This window comes from Gracilinanus agilis, chromosome 4, assembly GCF_016433145.1.
Source record: "Gracilinanus agilis isolate LMUSP501 chromosome 4, AgileGrace, whole genome shotgun sequence".
NCBI classification, from domain to species: domain Eukaryota; kingdom Metazoa; phylum Chordata; class Mammalia; order Didelphimorphia; family Didelphidae; genus Gracilinanus; species Gracilinanus agilis.
Window position 1 is genome coordinate 189,643,278 of NC_058133.1, and position 26,216 is coordinate 189,669,493.

A 26,216-nucleotide genomic window follows, 5' to 3' on the forward strand; every position below is an offset into this window, starting at 1 on the left:
GCCAGGACAAGTGGACATGTAGACACACATGTACATTTGGGGAACCACTCAGACTACCCAACTGGTATATGGGCCAATTATGTCCTGCCTCACGCCCAGAGAACTCAGACAGTCCCTCCTGCCCCACCCACAGCTGCTATTTAGGCAAAGGAGAGAAAGAGAACATTTCCTACCCCACCCCCTTCTCTCCCTCTCCACAATCAAAGCTTATGGACTGGCTTTTAGACAAGAGGAAGGAGTGACGGTCCCCAAGGCCCTGAAGATGCCGGCAAACACTAGACAGTAGGGGGAAGAAGCCACTAGGGTGCAAAGCCACCCACCTCACTGGCATCACAGACACAGAAATGCTGAAGTCCCAGCAACCATCAACACTTGGAGTTATGAGTATTGTCTCCAAACACAGAGGACGAGTGGAATTTAACACCCATCTACCAGTGAGGAGAGGGAGCAGGGCCATGAGACATGGACTGGAGGGGTCGGGAGTCATGACTGGGTGTGAGGGATCCACTGACTGTCCATTGGTCGGCTTAAGAGTTCTTCAACGTGTCTCGCTACGTCCATGGTTTCGTCCAGGTCAAAATCCTCATCAGGGTCAAGGACAGAGTCAGGGCTGGTGGGATAAAAGGGAAGCCTTGAGAGTCCAGAGGAAAAAAGTGGATTCCCCACCCCGGACCACCTCACGACGTGTTCCTGGGGCACACCCAAGGTCGGCAGCCTCTTCCCCTCTCCCTGCACGAGGCCAACTGCCCAAGGACCCAGGGGATTCTGGCTTAATGTGCTCCACACGGCTGAGCCTCCAGGAAGGGTCTCTGGGAGCACTCAGTGGAAAGGGCAATGAGACTCCATCCCTTTCTCTCCTCCCTCAGTAACCACCAGGTTTTTCTACTATACTTGAGGGGAAGTGGGAGTCCAGGGCTGTATACCTAGGTAGCCTGGGATCCACAGATGCCCCCCTCAACACCCTTCAAGGAGTCTGCAGACACAAATCTGGGGGGGTCTATACACAGGATGGGGTGGGGGGAACTTACACATTCATTTTCACTAACCTTTGGTTTCCTTTGTGCATTTAAAAACATTATTCTGAGGGACAGCTAGGTGGCTCAGTGGATAGAGAGCCAGACCTAGAGATGGGAGGTCCTAGGTTCGAATTTGACTTCAAACACTTCTTAGCTATATCACTTAACCCCCAATGCCCAACCCTTACCACTCTTCCACCTTAGAACCAATACTTGGTATCAATTCTCAAACAGAAGGTAAGGGTTTAAAGAAAATTATTCTGAGATGGGGTCCAAAGGCTTCACCAGACTGCCAAAGGGGTCTGTGTCACCAAAAGAAGGTAAAGACCTCACCTAGGGGTTCTGGAAATTACAGCAGAGCTGGACAATTAGAGCTAAACCTGGATCTGGAAATACTGATTCCATTTTGCTAGACAGAGGCCTTCCAACAAAGGGTGCATGGCCAATAGTCTAGGAGGATATAGAAGGTATTCTTGGTCCCTTCCCACACTGTGATTCTGGATCCAAACCACCAACTTACTCTTTTATTTGTTTTTTAAGCCTTTACCTTCCATCTTAGAATCAAGACTATGTATTAGTTCCAAGGCAGAAGGGCAGTAAGGGCTAGACAATGGGGGTTAAGTGACTTGCCCAGGGTCACCCAGCTTGAAAGTATCTGAGACCAAATTCTGAACCCAGAATCTCCCATCTCCAGGACTGATTCTCAATCTACTGAGCCACCTCGTTGCTCTCTCGACCTACTCTTAAAACTAATAAAACCTGGCCCAATAGGGAAACCCATCTGAGACCAGCTCCACACAGTTACCACCCTCCACTTTCTATGCGAGTGCAACCTACTTCTGGGGATACATGTTATAATGAGACTGGGAGCACACAGCTGGGGATGGGGCCTGATCCATGAATGTGGCACTGCCCCCTGAAGAATCTGCAGATGCACTGATGAACCTGGAGGAAGAAGGAAAAACAGAATCTTTGATCCCATCTTTTTGGAAGACTGACTTGAGAGGACACCAGAGCCCCTTCCCACTTTGTGGTTCTAAGGCTTGGACTTGGAGGGAAACATACTTGCTAAGCATCTGTGTGGCCTGTCACAACTGCCCAATGAGGCTGCCTGGGCTAGATCATCAGAAAAGCCCAGATCTGCCCTTTCACCCTTGGCTCCCATCCCTTGGGAAGCTCCCCTGGGCTCAGCTCTTTAATGAACGATGACTCATTGAGTCTGAAGCATGTCAGGAGGCCATATAGTCACTTTTCCTGAGGAAACTGTTTTTGTGGGGAGAAAGAGGAAGCACCCTCTCTGCTCTGAAGGCTCAGGGAACGGGAACAGCGAACTGAGGGTGTTACTGAATCAGGACAGAATGCAAGATCTTACCCAATATCACTCAGCAGCATCTGAGTCTGGGAAAGGGTTTATGGGTTATGTGTTTGGATGGGGGTGGGGAGAGAGAGTTGTGGATAAGGGAAACCAAATGGAAATGAAGAAAATCCAAACATAAATACTGACAGAAGCCAGACACTTACTCTGGGACCACCTGCTTGATCTGTGGTTTCACATATCCATCCACAGCTTTACCTACCAAGGGGAGAAAGGAGAAGGAGATTGACATCTCTGGTAGATCTCAAGATGGGGGTGGTGGTAGATGGAAATAAATATAATATTATAAAATAAAAATGATGATACGTAACATGTACATAGCAGTATTGGTCTGCAAAAGCAGAGTACATATATTATTTCATTATCTCAAAGCAACCCTGATTAGTAGCTGCTGTTGTTTGTTGTCATTCAGTCATTTTCAGTTGTGTCTGACTGTTACCCCATTTGGAGTTTTCTTGGCAAAGATACTGAAGTGGTTTGACATTTCCTTCTCCGGCTCATTTTACAGATGAGGAAATTGAGATGAACTGGGTGAAGTGACTTGCCCAGGGTCACACAACTAGGACATGTCTGAGGCTGGATTTGAACTTAGGTCTTCCTGACTTCAGGTGAGATGCTCTATCCACTGCTATACCTAGCTGCCTAAGTAGAAGCTATTATTATCCCCATTTTACAGATAAGGAAGCTGAGGTTAAGAGCAGTTAAGTGCCAACCCCCTCTTCTAATGTGCTATCTATCAAATCATTTATGCTGTTCCTCTCAGTGTAATTTGTTCCCAAGGCAGCAGGAGCCTAGGAAAAATGTGAAGTACTTGTTGATGGATTGATAATGCAGTTTAAAAATTATCCAGCTATAATATGGAAATATTTATTGCATGAAAGCACCGGTATAACCTATGCCAGACTATTTACCACATGTCAGAAGTGGAGGAGGAGGAGAAAGAGAATCTAAGTTGTAAAATATCAGAAAACAACTGTCAAAAATTGTTTCTCCATGTGATTGAAAGAAAAAAAAACTATCCAGCTATAAATAAAATGCATCCATCTAGTGAGAAAGAGCACTGGATTTGGATGGAGAGGGTCTTGGTTCAAATACTGTCTCATTTATTTATTCTCTGTATAATTTGGAGTAGAAAGTTCTGAGTTTGAATCCCACCTAAGACACTGGCTAGATGTGTGATCCTGGGCAAGTCACTTAATGCTTGTGGGCCTCATTTCCTCATCTGTTAAATGAGGGGGTTGTAGCAAATGATCTCTAAGGTCCATTCCAGAACTAAATTTAGATCTTGTCAAATCTTTCCTTGCTTTCCTCCTTAAAAAAAAAGATTTTTTAAATAAAAAAAGATGGTATTTTTAAAAAATCTAGACTTAATAATTTCAACAAATATGAATTTGCAAACTAAATAAGGAATGAACTATCAAATAAACTCAAACTCCAAACTATGTGCATTTTAATAAGAGCCAAGTTAGGAATGTTAATTAAATGAAGACAGGAGCCACTGATTTGTTCTATGCCTTTTTCCTTCCTGACTTCCTGTGTACTTAAAAAGTTTATTAGTTATTGTTTGCTTATAAATTAAAATCAGTAAGGGCCCTGTTTGTAAAATTCTATTTTCACTCTGCCATATATTTGCTCTCCTGTTCCACAAACTGATTTGGAGACAAGAGGGAATATTAACCAGCTTATTCTGCTACTTGCAAGCATTCCTTCTGGGGAAAGTTCTTAGGAAGGAAAAGTTTCAAATGAGGTTGGTAGATGTGAGGAAAATTGAGGGGATTAGGACAAGTGGTTAATTATGGGAACTGAGTGAACCACACTGACTCTATCTTGTGACTCAGTTCTGGAGCTAGCTTAGTTCCCTTTCTATTCAATTATGATCCTAGGCCAAATTCTGTTCTGTGAGAAAAGTTTATTCAATTACAAGAATTGGGAGAAAACCTTATAGCATTATTTGATTCTCTTCTTTCTTTCTTTTTTTGTTAGATAACCAGTACTTTATCTATTTTATTTGTTTTTTCAAAGTACCAGCTCCTAGTCTTATTTATTAGTTCAGTAGTTCTTTTACTTTCAATTTTACTAATTTCTCCTTTAATTTTTAGGATTTCCAATTTAGTTTTTATCTGGGGGTTTTTAATTTGTTCCTTTCCTAATTTTTTAAATTGTAAGCCCAATTCATTGATCTCCTACCTCTTGATTTTGTTGCTATAGGCACTCAGAGATAGAAATTTTCCCCTGAATACTGCTTTGGCTGTATCACATAGATTTTGATATGTTGTCTCCTCATTGTCATTCTCTTTAATAAAATACATAATTGTTTCTAGGATTTCTTTTTTTGACCCACCAGTTTTGAAGAATTAGATTATTTAGTTTCCAATTAATTTTAAATTTGCCTTTTCATGGACCCTTGTTAATTATAATTTTTACTGCATTATGATCTGAAAAAGTTGCATTTATTATTTCTGCTTTTCCGCATTTATTTGCAATACTTCTATGCCCTAGTACATGGTCGATCTTTGCATATGTATTGCATTGTTTGAAACTAGCCCTTCAAGGCTGGGAAACTGGACCACTTGTATCTGCTGTTTAGAGACCCATAGCCAAGAATTTAGATTATGTTGACCAGAAATATAGTCAGATCCTAAGACTGATACAAGTTTTCTCATAATTGTACATGTCAAGTAACCTATATGTCTTATCTGAAAACTAACCCCCTACTGATCAATCAGTTATTGCTTCCATGTTCCTTTGATTGTTGACAGACACTTGGGAAAGGGGGACACCTCTTTTCCTGAATTCAAGGAATTTTACCTGTTTGCTCCTCCCCTCCCAACCTGGAAAGTCCGTAGTCTTTCCTCCAATTAGAATCCAGATTTCCAAAGTTGTATTGTTTATTTTTAATTAATTGGCCATATTTGATTATTTTATTGGATAAAAGTCTGTCTTCCCTTGTATTTAAGGTCCAGTCCTAAACTAAGAAAGGGGCTTGGTCCCGATTTGTTAGGCAACTGGCATGCATTGCTTAATAAATTGATATGCCCAAAAGATCAAACCTTTGTTTCCTCGGTCATTTCATTTTTTTGCTCAATACACAGGTGAACATCTATGGATCTGATCATATAGATTTTATCATTCCCCTGTAATACCACCCTTCCTCCTAAGCATGGACAACTTGAACCCCTATCTCGATAAGAGAAAAAGTCCTATGTCTGAAAGAGAACTCACCAAGCACAGGAGTGTAATACTTGGAGAAAACTTCATCCTTGGGTCGGTCGGGGAACACATAGATGAGATAATTTAAGTCTCCCAGGCGGTCAGCCAAGGATCGGATGGAGAAATCCTTTGTCGTGAATGGCTTCAGGTTCCATAGGTTCCGATCCGCTGTGGGAAAAGACACAGCATGCCTATCAGAATACCCTAAGAGTTACAGAGGAGAAAGGAGGACAGAAAACTAGATGGCATAGTGAGTAAAGCATGGGATTTGAAGTTAGGAAGACAAGTTCAATTCCTGTCCCTGATACTTGGTATGTGACCGTGGATAAGTCAATTGACCTCTACCTCAATTTCCTCATCTGTAAATGGGGATGATAATAGCATCTGTCTCACAAGGATCAAATAAGATAGTGTTTGTAAAGTGTTCTTCAAACCATAAAAAACTATGTAAATGCTATTATTATTATTAACGAGAACTTTCTGAGAAAGCAGTACTTTACTAGGCTGACTACCACTTAGTTTCCCTAGCATAATGAAAGAGGCCACATCAGCTTTGTGCCAAGATGGACAGTCTAATTTTTAAAAAAATTTTCCAGGTATCTAGCTGTCTGCAAGGCTGAAGAAATTATTTGAATTAAGTTGCCCATTTGATAAAATGGTAGGAAGGGAATCTACTTTTGATCAATTCCCTTCCCTAAGTGTGAAGCCCAGTTGATGTCTCTTTAAGAGTCTCCTAATTAAAGATCCTGGAAGGGTAATGCTAAAGAGGGCAAGCAAGGTGGAGGGTGGAGGAAAGAGAGCCAGAGAGTTGTCAAGGAAAGGAAAGGTAGAGGGACAGGAGAGAAAGTTGAAAGGCTTGTAATGCTGGGGGCCTGGGAACTCACGGGAGTCAAACTTCCAGGCAATGGTGATCCCTCCAATTTCAGAGTCACTGAATCGAAGCAGAAAGGTCCCATCAGGTTTGTTGATAAGCAGGTCATGAGCCTGCTGCTTGTTCACGAAACCCAAGATAGCCCTAAAGGATGAGGAACATTATGGGGGATCTTCTCAGCCCCTGCTCAGAGCATGTTATATCTAACTTCTCTGCTTGCTCCCAAAATTCCATCGCCAGACCCCAGTCCAGTTCCATCCCTACCGCCCCCAATGCCCTAGTGCTGTGCCATGCCATAGTTCCTCACCCATCATTCCAATGGGGCTTGTGATGTTTCCTCAGCACGTCCATCACCCCATCAAACCACTGCCAGAATGTGTAATTCCAGCCTGGTAAGTTCTCCTGGAAAACCCATACCCCCCCAAAAAAACCCAAAGACACTTGAGTTAAGATTCTTTCTCAGAATAGCTTTACCTAGATCAAGAAGCAGAGGATAACAGTCTACTAGTGAGTGTCTCCTCCTTGTTCAATGAAACAAACCTGCTCCAAATTTCTGAATTCCATCTCCTATCAGCTAAGATTCAGGAACCCCACCACCACCACATACAAGGGTATTGCTTTCTTCCTTCAGGATACACTGGTGCTTACACACACATACACACACACACACACATATCCAATAGGGCAAGAGTCTGAGGAATAAGAGGAGAGTGAGATCTAGGGACTAGGGAAGAGTATAAATACATTTCCTTCAGGTTTCCTCAAATTCAAATTCATGACTTTCTTTTAAGATTATATAGCCTGGGAACAGCTAGGTAGTACAGTGAATAGAGAGCCAGGTCTGAAATTGGAAGACCCTGGGTTCAAATGTGGCCTCAGACATTTCCTAGCTATGTGACCCTGGCCAAGTCACTTAACTCCTTTTGCTTAGACCTTGCCTTTCGGTCTTAGAGTTGTTACTAAGACAGAAAGCAAGAGGTTTTTTAAAATTCATATTATTCATATTGCCTGCTTTTTTTTTTAAACCCTTGTACTTCGGTGTATTGTCTTATAGATGGAAGATTGGTAAGGGTGGGCAATGGGGGTCAAGTGACCTGCCCAGGGTCACACAGCTGGGAAGTGTCTGAGGCCAGATTTGAACCTAGGACCTCCTGTCTCTAGGCCTGACTCTCACTCCACTGAGCTACCCAGCTGCCCCTGCCTGCTTTTTTTTTTAAAGGCCTTCTGTCTATTTTCTTCCAAATTCTGGTACAGGCCAATTAGGTGATTGCTGTATGTCCAGTTTTCTCCCTCGGCTCATCAATCACACCTTGAGAAAGTGATGTTCCAGGACAGGTGTCAAGGTGGGTTGGCCGAGGGCAGATAAGGAAGCTGTCTGTTTGGCGCCAGGTGGTAGAGAGGGACAGGGTCAACTGGCTCTGGCCATACAGTTGTGTGACCCCCTCCCCCATTCCCCTCACCCTGTTGAACTGGGACCAAGAGATGGCCATGTTGTTGTAGTCTTCCATGTTGTTGCTGCTGCTGTTGAACAGTTTTTGAGCCAAGAACACCAAGTTCTCCTTTGTCAGGCCTCGGTTGCTTTGGACTTCTGCCTTGAACTTCATGTTGAGAGCCTCACACAGCTGGGGCCACAATACTTTGTCAGGTACAGCAAATGGCACCCGGCCCTGGAGGAGGGAAAATAACAGAGTTGAAGAGCAAGTCAGAGAGGCAACTAGACAGCACAGTGAATAGCAAGCCTGGCCTGGGTTCGAATGTAGCCTCAGATACTTCCTGTGTGACCCTGGGCAAGTCACTTAACCTCTACTGCACAATCCTTACTGCTCTTCTGCCTTGGAACTAATACCTAGAATTGATTCGCACCCTTCCCCCCCAAAAAAAAACAACTCTCTTACCTTCCTTCTTAGAATCAATACTAGGTATTGGTTCCAAGGCAAAAGAATGGTAAGGGCTAGGCAATGGGAGTTAAATGACTTGCCCAGGGTCACACAGCTAGGAAGTGTCTGAAGCCACATTTAAACCCAAACTTCCCCTCTCCAAGCCTGGTTCTCAATTCATTGAGCCACCAAGCTGTCCTCCTAGTATCAATTTTAAGTCAGAAAGTAAAAGTTAAAAAAAAAAAAGGGAGGGGGGGCAAGTCAGAGACAGACACCAGCCCCAGGAGAGGAGAAATGGACAGAAATTGGGAGCTATCACTGTTGACTCCTCAGATCTCAAGTCTAGTTATCCTCCCAACCTTCCAAGCTCTGGTCCTGGGTGCAGGCAATAATGAATGACACTCTGAAGAGTCCTGAAGCCTGGCACTCCAGGATGGGTCACAGAAAAGGGTTCACTCACAGGTTCAGCGAATGCATTGTCCCATAGCACCGTTGCTGTGGCATTGTGGTCCTGGCTCCCGTGAACAATGACCACCACTGGAAGGGATAGAGTCTGCAGGAGGGAAAAGAGCAAAGGCTTGGGGAAGGGAATGGAGTATAGGATCCACTTTGCATCTCAAATCAAGGCTCCGCAAACCAGAAGTGAGGGTCCCAAATTCCCCCACAGAAATGCCCCTTCTGGGCTCCTGGCTGAATAATTTCAAGCATAGACTGGAGACTAAGTCTTTCTCCTGCAACACATACAATTCCAAGGCTTAGACAGGGTTCAAATTCCACCACTTAGTTAGTAGCGGTATTATCCTGAGTAAAGCACTTGACCCTCCCTAAGCCTTAGTTTTCTTATCTGCAAAACAGAGTTAAAAATAACACCTATGCCCCCTGGATTTTTGTGACAAACACAACCGAGATACTGTACAGGAAAGCTAGGTGGCACAGTGAATAGAGAATGGGATCTGAAGTAAAAAAGACTCATTGTCCCAAGTTTAAATCTGGCCTCAGGCACTTCCTAGCTGTGTGACCCTGGGCAAGTCACTTAACCCCCATTGCCTAGCCTTTACTGCTCTTCTGTCCTTAGGACCAATACACAGTATTGACTCTAAAATGGAAGGGAAGTTTAAAAAATGAGCTGGAGAAGGAAATGGCAAACACTCTAGTATCTTTGCCAAGAAAACTCCAAGTGCAATTATGAAGAGTTGGATAATACTGAAACAACTGAACAACAATAAAAGTTGATATTTTTCAAGCCTTAATATACTATATAAATGTTAGCTGTTAAACCTATGTTCTGGGTTTAATGATTGCCTCTATGCAGATGATTACCAAATCTCTATAACCAAACCTAGTCTGTCTTCTGAGATCTAAATGATCATCCCCCACAACTGGATATTTCAAAATGGATGAACTTTAGTCATCTCAAACTTGACATATCCAAAACAAAACCCATTACCTTTTCCCCAAAATTCACCTGCCTGAGTGAAGAGAGCAGAACCCAGAGAACACTGTACACTGTAACAACAATAATGTATATGATCAACTATGAATGACGTAGCTCAGTGATGGTGAACCTTTTGGAGACCGAGTGCCCAAACTGCAACCCTCACACCACATGTGAGCCTCTCACCTTACCTCAGACAGGGGAGGGAGGAAGGTCTCCCATTGCTGGGTGGAGGGACAGGTGATGAGAGAAATGTCATTAGGTGCTTGTGGGGTGGGGGGAATCAGCTTCTTCTGGCATGCATGCCATAGGTTCACCAACACAGACCTAGCTGTTTTCAGCAATACAATGATCCAAGTCAGTTCTGAAAGACTTATGATAAAAATGCCATCTGCCTCCAGAGAAAGAACTGATGAAAACTGAATGCAAATCAAATCATACTATTTTTCAAGTTATTTTTGTGTGTGTATGTTTTTTTTAATTTTAAACCCTTAACTTCTGTGTATTGACTTATAGGTGGAAGATTGGTAAGGGTAGGCAATGGGGGCCAAGTGACTTGCCCAGGGTCACACAGCTGGGAAGTGTCTGAGGCCGGATTTGAACCTAGGACCTCCTGTCTCTAGGCCTGGCTCTCAATCCACTGAGCTACCCAGCTGCCCCCTATGTTTTTTTGTTTTTTTATATGAGTCTTCTTTCACAATATGACCAAAATGGAAATATGTTTGCATGATCATATATGTATAACCTAGATCAAACTGCTTACCAACTCAGAGAAGAGGCAGGAAAAGAAAGGAGGTAAAAAATTTGGATCTCAAGATTTTGGAAAATGTATGTTAAAAATTATTATTACATGTAATTGGGAGAAAAATAAAATATTATTTTAAAAATTCACCTGCCTTCTGAACATCACAATTTCTGTTGAGGGTATCACCATTCTTCCAGTCACCCAAGTTTGAAATCTTGGAGTTGTTGTCCTTGATTCCAGATATCCCTCAGCCTTCATATCCAATCAGTTGTCAAATCTGGTCTTTTCTATCTCCATAATGTCTCACATCTATCCCCTTTCTATTTCCCTGGCTACCACCTTGGTCAGGCTCTCATCTACCAAATTGTACTATTGAAAGAGCCTCCTAATTGGTCTCCTTGTCTCATATTTCTCTTCTGTCCAATCCATCCTCCAACCAGATGTCAAGGTGAATTTCTTACAGCCTCTGTTGAACCATGTCACTCCTCTACTCAATGAATTATAGTGGCTCCCTATTGCCTTTGCTTTTTTCAGATTTAATATTTTATTTTTCCAATTTACATGTACTGAACATTTTTAACATACATTTTTTTCTGAAATTATAAGGTCCAAGTTGTCACCCTCTCTCCCTTCACCTCCACCCCTCCCATAGCAAGCAGCTTGATTTGAGTTATATACATGTATGATTATGTAGAACATATTTCCATATTGGTCATGTTGTGAGAGAATACTTATATAAAACCAAAACCTCGAAATGAAAACACACACACACACACACACACACGAATAAAATAAAATGAAAGATCCTTTGCTTCCATCTGCATTCAGATTCCATTAGTTCTTTCTCTGGAGGTAGACTGAATTCTTTGTCATAGGTTCTTCAGAATTGTCCCGAATCACTGTATTGCTGAGATATCTAAGTCTATCACAATTGATCACTGTACCCTATTGCTGTTACTGTGGACAATGTTCTCCTTATTTCAATCTGTACCAGTTCATATAGTTCTTTCCAGTTTTTTCTCAAATCATGCTGATCATCACTTTCTCTATTGCTTTTAGGATGAAATATAAGCTCTGTTTAGCTTTTTAAAAGGCTTTCACAACCTAAACCCAAACTACTTTAAAAACTTATAATTATTTCCCTTCCAACTAAACTAACACTTAACTTATCATGGCAACCAAAGGTCCACTAAATCCTTTACATGTTACATTCCCTGATTTGAACATGAGCTCACCGAAAGCAATTGCTTCATTTTTTCTTTTTGTTGCCTCAGTGCTTAGCACAATGCTTGACACATAGCTAGGGTTGAAGAAATGCTTTTTCATTCATTTATTCCCACACTCTGATCCAGGAAAACTGGCCTTCTTTGTTGTTCCTTACACATAACACTCATCTCTTCTCTCTGCACCTTTGCCCTGGCTATATCCCCCAATCCTGGAATGTACTCCCATCTCATTTCTGCTTCTTAGAATCCCTTATTCCTTTTACAAACTCAGCTCAAGTTCTACCTCATATAGGAAGCCTTCCTGATCCCAATGTCTACTGGTGCCCCCCAACAAATATTGTATACGTTTGTTGTCCCATCACTTTTCAGTTGTGTCTAACTTTTCGTGACCCCATTTGGGGTTTTCTTGGAAAAGATAGTGAAGTGGTTTGCCATTTCCTCCCCTCACTCATTTTACATATGAGGAAATGGAGACACACAAGATGAAGTGACTTGCCCAGGGTCATACAGCTAGAAAGTATCAAAGACTAGATTTGAATTCAAGAAGATGAATCTTCCTGATTCAGGCTTGGTACTACTCCACCTAGCTTACTATGACCTTATTTACTTACCCTTTTTTCTCAAGTAGAATATATACTCCTTAAGGGCAGGGACTGTTTTAATTTTTTTTTTCTTTGAATTCCTAGAACCTAGCACAATGCCTGACCCATAGTGCTGCCTACCGGCCCTTCAAGCATTTTTAAGGATCTCATATTATATAAGATTAAATATATATATTAAAATTATATATTATATAAGAATCTTATATAAGTAAGGACTGGTAGGTAGCACAATGGACAAAGTGCCAGGCCTGGAGTCAAGAGGACCTGGCTTCAAATGTGGCCTCAGCTGCTTCCTAACTGTGTGACCCTAAGCAAGTCACTTAACCCCAATTGCCTAGCTCTTACAATTCTAAGCCAGAAGGTAAGGGTTTGAAAAAAATGCTTGTCAATGTCTTGATTATTGGGTCCACCATTCTGGCTGTCTTTCTTTTTCTTGGCTCCTTGCCCCTCACCATACAGACTAAAGGCTGAAGTTTATAGAATTGTTGTTATTACTGTCGTGATAGTGATGATGATGATGATGATGATGATGATGGCGGCAGCAGGGGACTCCTGACATTCTTATGTCAGCATAGTGTGGCTAGCTGTGTGACTTCTGGCTGATAAATCACCTTTATACTTATGTCACTCTTGACTCAAGGCCCCCTGCCCATGCAGTATACATAGGAGAATATATGCCAGACAATACAAAGTAAAGGAGCTCTCCCACTGGGAATGAGTTAATTCAGTTCAACCAAAAGGGAGGGTCTTTGCTCTCAGTCTAAAGTAGCAAACTGGGAATAGGAACACGATGAAGATGGCCAGCTCCTCTCATGTTTTCCCAGAGTTTTTTCCTTCAAACCCCTAGAGGTGTTGGCTTCTTCCATCTTCTCTCTTGAAGCTAGAAGCCAGAAGCTCCCAGGGTGGCCTGACACTTATAAAGGGCTTGAAGCTTGACGAGTCCTGGCCTTGAAGGGCCCTAAAAGGGACTGGCCTCCACCTGAATGTCTCCTCCCTTTCACCAACTCTGTCCCAACCCCCATGTGGGGCATGACTTTCACGTCCACCAGTAAGGACAGTCCTGTACCAATGAGCCTAGGGACAGGGGAAACACTTGGATCCTCATCTTTCTCTGCACATCCCTCCCTTTCTGATGAAGAGTCCGCTCGTTCTTACCTTAACTTGAAACACAAGCTCATTTCCCCCAATGCTGAACTGAGACTCGAACAGGACTGTGAATTTCTCCTCCGTCACTGACTCAGCACCCCGCCTGTCAGCCCGTTTGATCCTCTTCAGCGACTGTGGAGGCAAGAGATCACATACGAAAAGGGATGAGAAGTTCCCTGCTCAGCCTCATTCTGACCTGGCCTCTACTCATGAGACCCAAATCTTCTCCCCCAACAACCTTCTCTGACGAGCTGCAATCTTACCATATTCCTGAAGTGGGCACTGAGGGTGCCCGTTGCCTGGTGATACTCCATCACGCAGCAATTATTCAAGATCTCTCCACTGCACTCACTGCAAGACAAAGAGATGTCTAAACCAAGATTAAGCCTCCACTATCCTCTGGTGTCCTCTCTCCTGACAACTCTAGATCCAGATTTCGTTTCTCCAAGAAGCTATCTCAGATGACTCAGCTGTCCTGGAGAAAAGACCCCATCCAGAACTAATGCCTACCAAAAGCTTGATTTCTGTTTGATGTCTAACTCATCACATATGCTGGGGACTCCTTGAGATCAGGGACTGTATTTACCTCACCACATTGGAAACTTTCTGATAGTTGGCACACCGCAGGAGGTGGGGGAACAATAAGGGAAGGGAAGAAGGTGATGGAGGAAGGAAAGAATCCCACTTAAGCGAGGGGTACTGCTAAAAATGACTCAGGCATCTTGTGTGGAAGCAGCACAGAGGAAGGAAAGGGATCCTTACTTTCGAGTGTTCTCATTCTTCAGTAAAGACTTGGCCTGCTGCTCACTGATGATGGTGGCCTTCACTTGAGGGGGGTTCATGTGCACATTCAACTTCCCACCCACCAGGAGACGCACTGTAGCTGCAAACTTGGTCTGCGTCTTCAGGACCTGAGGGGGCTGCTTCTCAATGATGAAGGTGCTGCAGGGAAGAGAAATGACCAGACATCCAGGATGCAGCTGATGCCAGATGACATCATCCCTTCCCATGAGACATCACTAGATGCCTCTAGATCACTGGAGAGAATCACTAGATGTGCTTCTTGTGCTTTGGAGGGCAACCAACTAGGGGCTGGAAGGATGGCCTTGGGCCCTTTACACTTCTAGGTATGGGTGGGTCTCCTCAACAAGACTGTAGCTGTAAAAGATGAGTGACCCTGCTTTGACCCAAAAGAAGAATACTGAGAGTAAGAAGGTGAGAGGGAGAGGAAGGGAGACCTAAGGTAGGAGGTCAAAAGGAGCTGGGGACCACTGGAATGGGGGAACAAGGGAAGGTGTGGGGAGGAGGACATTCTCTCAGAAGCAGAGACTTCAGGCTCTCTCCAGCACACTGTCTCTCTGCCTGTTGGGAGTGAGAACCAGGGAAGCTCAGTCTAGAGCAGCTTGAGGAGCAAGAGGCCAAGGGAAAGATGAAGAGCCCAAGGCAGGAGAGGCAGATGTCACAATCTCAGTGATCCCCAGAACCTTCCTTTGCTCCCCAGGGCTGGAAATGGCCCCAGAAGCAGCAGTTACCTGGTCACCAGTGCGGAGATGATATCTGTGATGGTGGCATTGAGCTCAGTCAACATCTCCTCTACAGGTCCAGGAATGGGTAACTGCTGGCAGAGATGCTCTGCCCGCCTGATCTGCTGCCGATTCTGCCAGATGATCTCTGCCAACTTCTCACACCTGGGTGTGGGAGCCCACGGGGCAACACAAAGGCAATAGATTAAACTGCACAGGATGAAGGCAGCTAACTAGCACAGTGGACAGAGTGCCAGGCCTAGAGTCAGGAGGACCCAGGTTCAAAGCTGACTTCAGACACTTCCTAGCTGTGTGACCCTGGGTAAGTCCCTTAACCCCAATTGCTTAGCCCTTGACACTCTTCTGTCTTAGAACTGATACTAAGGCAGAAGATAAGGGTCTGGGTTTTTTTTAATTGCCCAGGATACAGACTGATCCCTAACTGGTCTAGGGAGAGATATAGGACTATAGGACTTCCTCTCTCACCATGGGAAGGGACCAAGGGAACTTACAGCAGAATTGGGCTGGGGGAGAAGAGTGTCTGGTTTTAGTCACCATCCCTTGCCCTTCAGTCTGGAAGAGAGCTCCCCAATTCACCAGAACTAGCCCTGAAAGCTGACCCCCAAGGCCAAAAGCCTTGTCTCAACAGCCCCACCCACCCAAAGTTCCCTCCCTCACATACCAAGACTGCAGGACATCCAGGCTGCCCTCTGGGGGCCCTCCATTCCCTGCCAGCTGCTGCCGCCTCTTCCACTGGATCAGCTCATCATCCAGAATGATGGTTTGCTGCTTCCTGAGCAGCTGAAGGGTCTTCTGGTGTTTCTCTGCCAGCTCCTGCCAACACCAGTGGGTCAGAGATTCAGAGCTGGCAGGGGCCTTCCACATCTTCTAGTCTAACCACTCATTTGACCAAGGAGGAAATAAGTCCACAGAGGTCAATCTCAAGTCCCCACAGGGAGTAGAAGGAAGTGGCAGAGCTGGGACTAGAACCCAGGTCCTCTGACTGCAAGAGGCAAAGGTCTTGAAAGGCTCAGAAGAGAGCCTTCTGCTGCCCCGTTTAATATGGCAAACTGACAGGGAAGGTCTTCTTTTCTCAAATGGCTTCCATGCTTCCCTTGTCCCAATTTCCCCAGACCAGATTCCCCACAGAGAAAGGAATCCATTGTAGCCACCCTGCCTGGCTCTTTGCTTTGGCTCCCTGACAAAAGAGATCAGGACACTGTTGCCCATCTGAGGACACCCCTGACCCTCCCCCCCCCACCCCCCATCAATTGTGCCCAGGAAAGAGTGGAAAGGAAGGAGCTCACCACTCGGTACTGCTGGAGAGTCTGGGCCTCACGCTGCAGCCAGGCCTCCAGGGACACCTGCTTCTGTTGAAGTGCTGTTTCCCTTGTCAAGCGTTCCTGGGGACTCAACTGTGACAGCTGGGAAAACTGAGCTGTGGGGGGAAAGGAACACACCACAACACCCTCCTTTAGTCTCCACATAGGAAGCTTCAGGGACCCAAGCACCATCTGACTGGGAGACAGCAAGGCCCACGGAGAGGGGATACTCTCTACCCGCCCCCTCCCCCCAAAGAAAAGAGAGACTCCCTCTCAAAGTTTGACTCTCCTCTCAGCTTCAACCAGCCTCTTATTCAGTCATTCCCCAGTGCCTCCAGATGATGGAGGCATGAGGTCTTCCTTTCCCCTCAAATACAACAATGGGCAATCAGGGCCCGATTCTAGCTCCACACTCCCTCCCTTCTGCCTGGGGATGACAGCTCCTCTCACAGGAGGAATATGATGAGGAACGGAGAACATGTGTGTGGTTGAAAGGAAAAAGAGAGGCACAAGAATCCCATGTTCCCACGGAAGGTGCAAAGGGAGGGGAAGTTGTCTGGTCTCAGGACAGCTTCACATGGAGAGAGGGTGCTCATGCTCAGGCTGCCTCCCACCAGCACATGCACTTGGGTTGGCATTTCTGACAGCAAAGTCCATCTTGCTCCCTCTGGGACAAGGCCAGGCTCCAGCCTAAGACAGATGGCTTCTGGAACACCAGGAGAGGGAGCTCCTGGAGCTCCACAACTGGTTTCTTCCATACACAGCCCCTAGCCTGGTTCTTCTGTTCTGAAGATCACTGCATCCTGGACACAAGGCAGACGCTATCCCCTGTCAAGCTGAGCTGCTTGACAGACACCTCCCACCTGGAAGGCTTCTAGAAACAAGCCCTCCCACGAAGAGTAAAATTCCATCAATCCCCACTGTCACTGTTGGGTAGACCCTGAGATTGTTTATATTCTAAGGATCACTCACAAGTTCTGTCCTGTGTGTGTGTGTATGGGGGGAGGGGGGGGAGAGGGACTGAGTTGGCATGTTCTTAGTGCATCCAATGTGCCCACAGCTGTGGCTAGGTACCGTACTCAGATCGGGAGCTTTCTGAGAGAGGAACCTATTTCCCTATTGGTCTGGGATCTATGGGAGGATAGAGATCATGTCTCTTCCTTCTTATTTAGCACCTTTGCCAGTGGGTTCTGACTTGATCAGGGATGGGGACTCCCTGATGGCTCCAGCCAAAGGCTGATGCCCCAGACCAAGAGCCCCATTTTGCTCTCCAGCCTGACCTCTCTTTGTGCTTCCTGGCCCACCTTGAGTCCCACTGGCCTCACCCTGGTTTCTGAGACTCTCCTGGTACTGGATGATGAAATACTCCTGAGTCTGCTGTAGCTTCTTCAGCTCATTCTCTGTGTCCTGAGTGACCAGTCGCAGCTCCTCAAAGGTCTGGTTGATCTGCAGGTGTTTCTGGGACATAGCATCAGCCAGGTTCCCAGCTGGAGAACTACACTGCACACAGAGGGAAGGGCAAGGAGAGAGGCAGCAGGTTCAGATGGCCAGCTCAGTCTGGGGAGCCCTGAGGGGAGCCTCAGACAAAGCCACAGGTTCTCCGGGGAACACTCCACGGACTCCAAGCCTAAAGCCAGAAGGCTGGGACACCTACCATTGGGGCCCCAGAAAGGAAAAAGGAGTCTATTTATTTCATGCCTAGTCTTCCCGGAGGAAATGCTCCGTGGGCTCCCTAGAGGGCCTAAGGAGAGGGGTTATTCCCTTTGGGGACTTTCATGGACAATGAACACTCCTCCTTCTGGACTATGCAGGCAGACCCCACCTGGCTGAATCACTCAGCTGCTTCTCTCTTGCTATGGAATAATGTGTTCTAGCCATCTAGATGGCATTCTCCCTAGAGATTTCAGCTCCCCTCCTCCCCACACACCCATTGACTTTCAAGGCTAATATCACCAGGTTTCCATAGCACCAACCACCCAGTGATTTATTCCCATCAAGACATTCTGCTCTTTATCAACCAGCTTATCATTCAGCCCACTTCTAACTGATAGGACCCTAGAGGAAGAAGACTTGGAGTCCTCAGTCTCTCTCAAACCAGCATCATCCTCATCCCTCATAGATTATAATCATTCACAACCAACGCCTAATTCTTACTGCTATTACATCAAATCTGCGCAGGGATGGCAGCTTCTCCCAGAGGAGATGTGAGATGAGGGAATAGGAGAACGTAATATTTTTCTGTGCTATCAGATATAGTTAGCCTTGATTAGTTTGGCTAAATTGCCTTTTTCCTTTTCCCATTAGAGCATGAACTCCCTGGGAGCAGGAACTGTGGGCTATTTTTCTTTCTTTTTATCACCAGCACTTAGCACAGTGCCTGGAACATAGTAACTGCTTCATAAATGATTGTTGACTGACTGACTGACTGACTTGCCCTTTCTCTCTTCCAAGGGATGGCCCACAAGAAAGAGGAGTATGGGGGGGGGGGGGAGAGGGGAAGGGTAGGAAATATTCAGGAAAGAAGGTGATACAAAACCAGAAGATATGAACAAACTTTAAAATGTTTTTCAAAAGGAATGGCATCTCTTCCCTAAACACTTTTCCCTGCCTCATCAAACCTTTAGCCTCAGCATTTATCACTGTCTTTGAACTGTATTCATTAACCTCTCTTTGTGATGTTTTATTATTAAAATCACATCATCTGACACATGGGCATCCTATGTCTCCTACTAGATGATAAGCCAGCTGGATTCATGAACCGTCTTTCCTATTTCTTTTGTATGCCCTCAGTAGCCCTTGGAACAATCTTTTGTGAAATTCGCTCAATGTACAGAGAGAGTTTGATGAGAGAGGATGCACTCAAAGAGCTCCCTGGCGCACTCACATTGGTAGCTTCTCGGACCAGCCTCTGTTCATTATATAATATGTGGCGGATGCATCGGACCAACTCCATGGGGCAGCGGTCATATGTGCTCTGAAGGAATCAAACAACAAGCACCAAATGAACCTTTCTACCATTAAGATTCCCATTCATGGTCTCCCGTTCCAACTAGACCCATTTTTCCTAAACCGATAACTTTAAATTTCTCACTCTTTGTCATTTTCCTTATTCCAGAACATTCCCTCTCTTCCTTTCAACTAACTTGTAGCCTTTATATCCTTCAAACCTAAAGCAGCATTTGGTTCTTTCAGAAAGTCCCCATGGACTTTGATCCTTCACCTATATTAAAAATTGATTAAAAGAGGGAAGGAATGGATTTCTCTTTGACTCTGCATCCTTCAACACTGGCGGATTTCATTTACATAATGACCCTTTGTCCTTATACATAGATATAGATATGTATTTATATAAAATATGTAGGATATCTCATATCTCTACATAAAAATTTTTTTCAAAATAATAAATACTTATCAAGCACTTGCCTCATTGTTCATGCCTAGGACAAACCTTGGCACACAGAGTCATTTCTATTCGTTCTTAACCTGTTTTAAATTAAATTTGTTCCCTTTCTCTCACTCCCATCACTCCAAGATCCGATTTTCTATAGGAGTGGACCTCCACATCCTACATCTTGTCTTCTTCTTGCCTTCAAATCCAGAAGGCAGATTACCCCTATTCCAGATGGGAATCTCCTATTTAAAAGATCCTCTAGTAGGTGAGCTTGCCACTTCCTTCTCCCTACTATTCCATAATCTGGTCATTTTTTTTAAACTCTTACCTTCAGTCTTGGAGTCAATACTGTGTATTGGCTCCAAGGCAGAAGAGTGGTAAGGGCTAGGCAATGGGGGTCAAGTGACTTGCCCAGGGTCACACAGCTAGAAAGTGTCTGAGGTCAGATTTGAACCTAGGACCTCCCGTCTCTAGGCCTGACTCTTAATCCACTGAGCTACCTAGCTGCCCCCTATTTTTTTTTCTTAAATTAGCCACCTTGACTTTAATCTTCCTCCAGTGTGGTAAACTCTGGAAATCTTATGTCCTTGATGGTGTTTAATTTATCATCCTCCTTCAGACAATACCCTTCTACCTTGTAACGTAAGAAAAACAAGTTAGGATACAAGTCACAAAGAAGAGGTGGGAGGGATGAATGGAAACACAGAAAAGTTTAGCAGTTGGCTCAAGGTCACAGAGTTAGTTTGCAAGGCCAAGACCAGAAACCAAATGTTTTGATGCTAGGAAGAAGAAAGAAGAACACAATGTACCAGGAAGATGGCCCTAGATTTCATACTCACCTGAAGTTGAGTTGCATAATGGCCTAGTTTGATCTTCAGTAAAAACCCATCTTCGCCCACTTGGTGTTCAGCCTTTTTTTGCAGCTCTTGGATTAAACCCTCTAGGAGCTGGGCAGCTTGGACACTGTCCTGGGGATTGTCCAGGTCAATGGAATTCCTAGAGCGGGAAGAGAAGTAGAAGGAGGGTAATGGACCATATATAGCATCTCACCTATGGAGAAAGTAGAGGACTTGGAGGCAAATGAAATTGTGGATGAGTTCTCATAAATTGAAGACTCTGCTCTAGTCTTCTAAGAGCCCACAGACTTCATTCTAAACTGCTCAGAATGAATCAGAGAAAAACTCCCACTACCCTTCCTGCTCCCTCTTCCCCTTTCCTAGAGACACCACCCCTTCCTCTAAGAGTCACAGGGCAGAGACAAAGAAAGAGTGGGCAGAAAGAGACAAAACCTGAAAGAGATGGATAGCAATGCCACTAAGAAAGAGACCAGGAAAGATGGAAAGATGGAGAGATGGAGAGGCAGTCAAATATACAACATATATGAGCACAGCCCAAACCTGAAAAGGAGGGAGGGGGTGGACTATAGACAGCAAGCCACAAAGAAAGAGTATAGGAAGATACCAAGTCAGACATGCCACACATAGAAACCAAGCATTGAGAGAGAGGGAGAGAAAGATAAAGAGGGAGATAGAGAAAGAGAGAGCGTGAGAGAGAGAGTGAGAGAGTGAGAGAGAGAGAGAGAGGGCACACACTCAAGCCAAAAACTAAAAAGTCATGATTAAAGCTTGAGATGACCATCTGAAAAATTTAGAGAAAGAGACTAGTCCTTCTCTGTCCTTCCCAATGGAGAAGAGAGAATAGATGATGCATGTACTTACCAGGCCTGACTCTCAATCCACTGAGCCAAATAGTGACGGACTTCAATGGGGAAGTGTTGTCCATAGAGGACCTGCATCTGGCGGAGAGCATCCCCTTGAAGTTGCTGTGCCTGGATCCAGCCTGCCATGACTTTACCCCTGAAGGAGAAGATTAAAGTTGGAGGAATTCAGGGCAGCTATGTAGCATAGAGGATAGAGCACCAGGCCTAGAGTTGGGAGGAACTAAGGCTCAAATTTGGCCTCAGACACTTCCCAGCTGTGTGACTCTGGGCAAGTCACTTAACCTCAAATGCCTGGCCCTTGAAGCTCTTTTGCCTTAGTACCAATTCTAAGACAGAAAGTAAGGGTTGGTTTTTTTTTTAAATGGGTGAATTTGATTCAATTTAATTCAGCAGTACTTAATAAGCTATCACTTTATACAAGGCACCCTTCCAGGATCTGGGGATATAAAGAAAAAGATGAGAGTGAGAAAGCACAGGTGACAGATGAGATCAGGACACAGTCCAAGTAAGGGATCAGGAAAGGGGATGCCATTCTCATTATCATTCCTGTCCACCAACTCTGACTACTCTTACCTACATACTGAGGGTATCTTGCCCTTTCCTTTTTACCAATATCTCTTCATCCATTGCGTAGTATAATGGAGAGAGCATTGGTTTTAGAGATGGAGGATCTGAGTTAAAATTCCACTGTTTTGCATTCTATGTAACTTTAGGCACTTTCTCTAGACCTTAGTTTCCTTTTCTGTACTATGAGGTTTTTAGACTAGGTTTTCTCTAAGGTCTTTTTCAGCTCTAAATCCTATAATTCTGAGCTTCTTGGGCCCTATATTTTTTTGTTGTTGTTGTGGGGGAGCAGGCTGAGAAGTGGGTGTGTGAGAGACCTTGGCATCTCCCAGTGCCAGGGGCTGAAATGAAGGATGGTGTGAGATATCAAGGGTCAGATGGCTAGGTCTCTCTACCCTGCCTACCCTCTCCCTATGCCCCCTAAACGGGGCTTCCCCAAAGGCAGTAGTGCTAGAAACAGAAAGGGAAACCAGGTGGCTAAGCCCCAGGAGTCCCCAGCTGGGGAGGGGTGGGACAGTCCCTCTGAGGCCCAACGTGGGTAGGGATATTCCAACGGAGACCCCCCTCCCCAACCCAATGTCCCCCACCCTGCTGGGAGATGATCCCACGTGGCTAGAGATAAGGAAAGCCAGAGGTGAGGTGCAGCTACCCTCCAAACCCCTTTGATCCCACCCTGGGCATCTTTCTCTCCCCAGTGGCAAGGACATGTGCCATCTCCATGCCTCGTCCCTCTCGAGACGCTGTCTCTCTCTCTCTGGACTGTGGAAAACTCTCTAAGCCTTTGGATCAGTTTTCGGGACCCTGAGCAGCCTGACTGGAGCCCTTAGATGCCCGGGTGCCGGAAGATGAAACGAGCGCCCCCTTGCCTTCTTTCCAGCAACCGCGAGGGCCCTCTTCACCCGGCCCGAAGAGTAGCCCTCCTTGCCCCAGCCCAGACCCGCGCCGTGCGCTCTGGACGCATTAGCCAACTGCCCTCACCTCCTGGCCCCCAGCAGCGGATCGCGGGCTTTCCGCGCTCGGGCTCTCCTCTCCTCGGCCGGCGACAACAGCTGCGGCTGGAGCTGCTACTACAGGAAGGAGCAGAGAGCAGCGATTTCCTCCTCAAAGGTCAGCTGCCTCCAACAGACCAAACACAGAGCGCAAAGCTCTTGCCAGCTCCCCTCCCTGCCTCCCTCCCTCCTTAGCTCGCGTACTATCCGGCGTACTATCCGTACTAATAGCGGTGGCTGCTATCACTGGCTCTGTAGCGTGGGCCTTCTCTTCACCGGAGCCCAGAGAAGTCCAGGTGGGGCGGAGATACGGGGCTGTCCCACCAATTGTGCCCCCGCCCCAAGGTCCCAACTCTGGCGTCCCCTGTGGGAGTGTCCCGGAGGGGGTGGGTGGTAGACGCAGCGACAAAACTGCCGAAAGGAGTGACCGGGGGAAAGTGGGGAATCCCAGACTAGCCGCCCTAGGGAGCCACAGGGGGAATCAGACTCTGGGAGTTCCAAATAAGTACGTAGGGACTTCGCCCACTGGCCCCTAAGGGCACAGCTTCTAGAATAGGAAAGGTGTGGGGAAGACAGAGGAACCCTAATTATCCCCCACGCACACCCAAGTAATCAGGGTATCAACCACTGTGTAAGGGATTGTCTATATGTTCCAGTAAATAGACTATGCTGCCTTCCCCTAGCCATCAGAGACGGAGTTCTGTCAAAACTTCAGCAAGAGGCTGAAAACAGACTCGTCAGCCAAGACTCCTAAAGGCCTTGCCAGCTCAGGTAGCAAATAGCTGGTGGAAGCCTCCACCATCTCATCAGACCCTCCTCCCACCCCCATCTCCAGCCTTGATTTCGAGGCCACTTTTGGATTCTGTTGGGTAAGGCCAACTTGGAAGGCTTCCATTCCCTTTGCCCAGCTTCCCTTCTCTTTTCAGACCTCCCTTTTCTCTGGCCACTGTCCAGCCACTGGGCATTGGCAGGACCAAAGGGAGGAGCAGCTACTGCCCACCCCAACCCTGCTTGGCTAAGGTTTTGAGCCGTCCTGGGGTAACTATTCACTTCTGCCTCCCTCTCTTATTTCCCTCTCTGCCCTTTTCTCCCTTTCTCATCATGCTTTCCTTGTCGCCCATTCTTTTTCTTTCCGTCTCTGTCTCTACCTCATGCTGTCTCTCTCGCTCCCTCCCACTTGATTCTCTTCATTTCAGAAGGAAAGTTTTAAGTATCAGAAGTCATAATGCATCCTCCTTATTTCTCCACCCCTTGCTTCCTCCTCCTCCTCCTCCTCCTCCTCACTACCTTCCACTTCCACTCCCTTGGGCTAGATCTCTTAGTGAGATTAATAAGGAAAGGGATTACAAGGGAAAAGGAAAAGTGAAAAGAACACTGGACTTGGAGGTGACCTAGGGACAATTTCTAGCTTGAATACTTAACTAGGTGACTGTGAGGAAGTCATTTAACTACTCTTCTGTTTATAAAAAAAAATGAGCTTCATTTTCCTCAGCTGTAAAATGGGAATAATAAAACTTACACCATTTATCTAACAGGCCAGATGTAAGGAAAACATTTTTTCTTTTCTACTTAATATATTTTATTTTTCCCAATTACATGTAATAACAATTAAAAAAAACCTCTCACCTTCCATCTTAGAATCAATACTGTGTATTGGTTTCAAGGCAGAAGAGCAGTAAGGGCTAGTCAATGGGGGTTAAGTGACTTGCCCAGGGTCACACAGCTAGGAAGTGTCTGAGGTCAGATTTGAACTTAGGACCTCCTGTCTATAGGCCTGACTCTCAATCCACTGAGCCATCCAGCTGCCTCCTATAATGACAATTTTTAACACTTGTTTTCCAAAATTTTGAGTTCTAAGTTTTCTCCCTACCTTCCTCCCCTCTCTTCTCCCTGAGATGGCAAGCAACTTGATCCAGGTTATATATGTGTGATTGTGCAAAACATATCTCCACCTCGGACATGCTGTGGAAGAAGACTCCCATAAAACAAAACAAAACAAAAACAAAAAAAACTCACACAAAATAGTGAAAAACAGTATGTTTGATCTGCAGACTCTATCAGTTCTTAAGGAAAAAATTCTGTAAACTGTCATGTGTGCTATAGTTATAAGATACTGTTGAAGTAGGAGTATGTACACCCCTCTGTGGAGGTGCAAACATGGTGTGGAAGAGAAAGAACAGAGAAGATCAAAGGAAACTGCCCCACCCACCCATATCCCACCAAAGACTGATTCCCTGCTTGACTTGGAGTTGATGAGAAGCCGGCAAGGCCCTCTTACTCTCCATCACTTCTCATTGCCTAGGCTTGATGAGGTGGAGTATTAGTAATTAGTTCTGTTCCCTCAGAACTAGAGTTTGATGCCCTTGACTCTCTCTAAATAGAATTCTGAGGAACTTGGGATGGGGCATGGGAGGTAGAATGGGAGAAATCTCTCTCTTTCAATCCCTATTTCTTCTGCCTTCCAAAGAGTTGGCTCCCTTTAGGAGATCTCTCATCCACAAGTAAGTATGTAGGACTAGGAAGGGATCTCTGTTGTCCTCCTCCTCCCTTCTTATTTCTGGGGCTATTGGGTCCTCCTCTCCCCTTCCTACTCAGCCTTAGAACCCTTAATACCTCACCTCTAGGAGTAGTCCACTCCTGGCTTCTTCCCGGGCCACTACCCTGCCTCACAGATCCCACCTACCATAGAACATTTCAATGAGGAGGAAGTCCTGGGTTCCTGAAAGCTGGCTCCAAGCTGATGGCAAGCAAAAGAGGTCTGGCTCTTGACAGATGTCTGAATCAAATTCCCCTCTGAGTTCCCACTTTCCTCTCTTCTCCACCTCCCCCAGCCCCACTCTCTACCCCAGCTCCCCAGTTTGGACTGGGGATTGAGACTCCCTTTGTGTCCAAAGATAGAAAATCATTCTCAAAGCTTTCAACCCATCTTCATTTCTCCTTCTGAGTCTGCTCTCTGTTTCTTTGTCTCCACCTGTTTGCCTCTCTGTAGTACTGTCTCAGCCTGTTTCTCTGTCTCTCCCTATCCTCATCTCTGACTCTTTGCTCAGATTTCTGGGTAATTGGGCACTTCCCAGGTAAGAGGGTAGAATGATGGAGGCTCCTCAGGGAAGGCAAGAGGCCAGGTGAGAGTTGACAGTTGTGGAGATGAGTGGTAAGAGTAAGGTTAGAGAGAAGAGGGAAATGCTTAGCACAATTAGTTAATTA

At 45.5% G+C, this 26,216-nt stretch overlaps 1 protein-coding gene across 4 annotated transcripts; it reads right to left on the reverse strand.

Moving 5' to 3' along the window:
- LOC123243791 (signal transducer and activator of transcription 5A) lies at positions 1 to 21,585 on the reverse strand. 4 transcript variants are annotated; one of them, XM_044671886.1, is made up of 19 exons: positions 21,458 to 21,585; positions 20,579 to 20,735; positions 19,233 to 19,322; positions 17,674 to 17,848; positions 16,334 to 16,464; positions 15,709 to 15,860; positions 15,036 to 15,191; positions 14,266 to 14,445; positions 13,767 to 13,854; positions 13,513 to 13,635; positions 8,810 to 8,902; positions 7,933 to 8,139; positions 6,780 to 6,874; positions 6,486 to 6,616; positions 5,619 to 5,769; positions 3,453 to 3,472; positions 2,538 to 2,589; positions 1,854 to 1,961; positions 1 to 610 (listed from the first exon to the last, which is right to left on the reverse strand). In XM_044671886.1, the coding sequence occupies exons 1-19, from the start codon at positions 21,583 to 21,585 to the stop codon at positions 484 to 486; spliced, it is 2,364 nt and encodes a 787-aa protein (XP_044527821.1). In that variant the 3' UTR covers positions 1 to 483. The 4 variants fall into 4 exon arrangements, with proteins under 4 accessions (XP_044527821.1, XP_044527820.1, XP_044527822.1 ...); XM_044671885.1 differs by lacking the exon at positions 3,453 to 3,472 and having other exon boundaries at positions 5,614 to 5,769; XM_044671887.1 differs by lacking the exons at positions 3,453 to 3,472; positions 19,233 to 19,322 and having other exon boundaries at positions 5,614 to 5,769.
- Between the last annotated feature and the right edge of the window lie 4,631 nt (positions 21,586 to 26,216).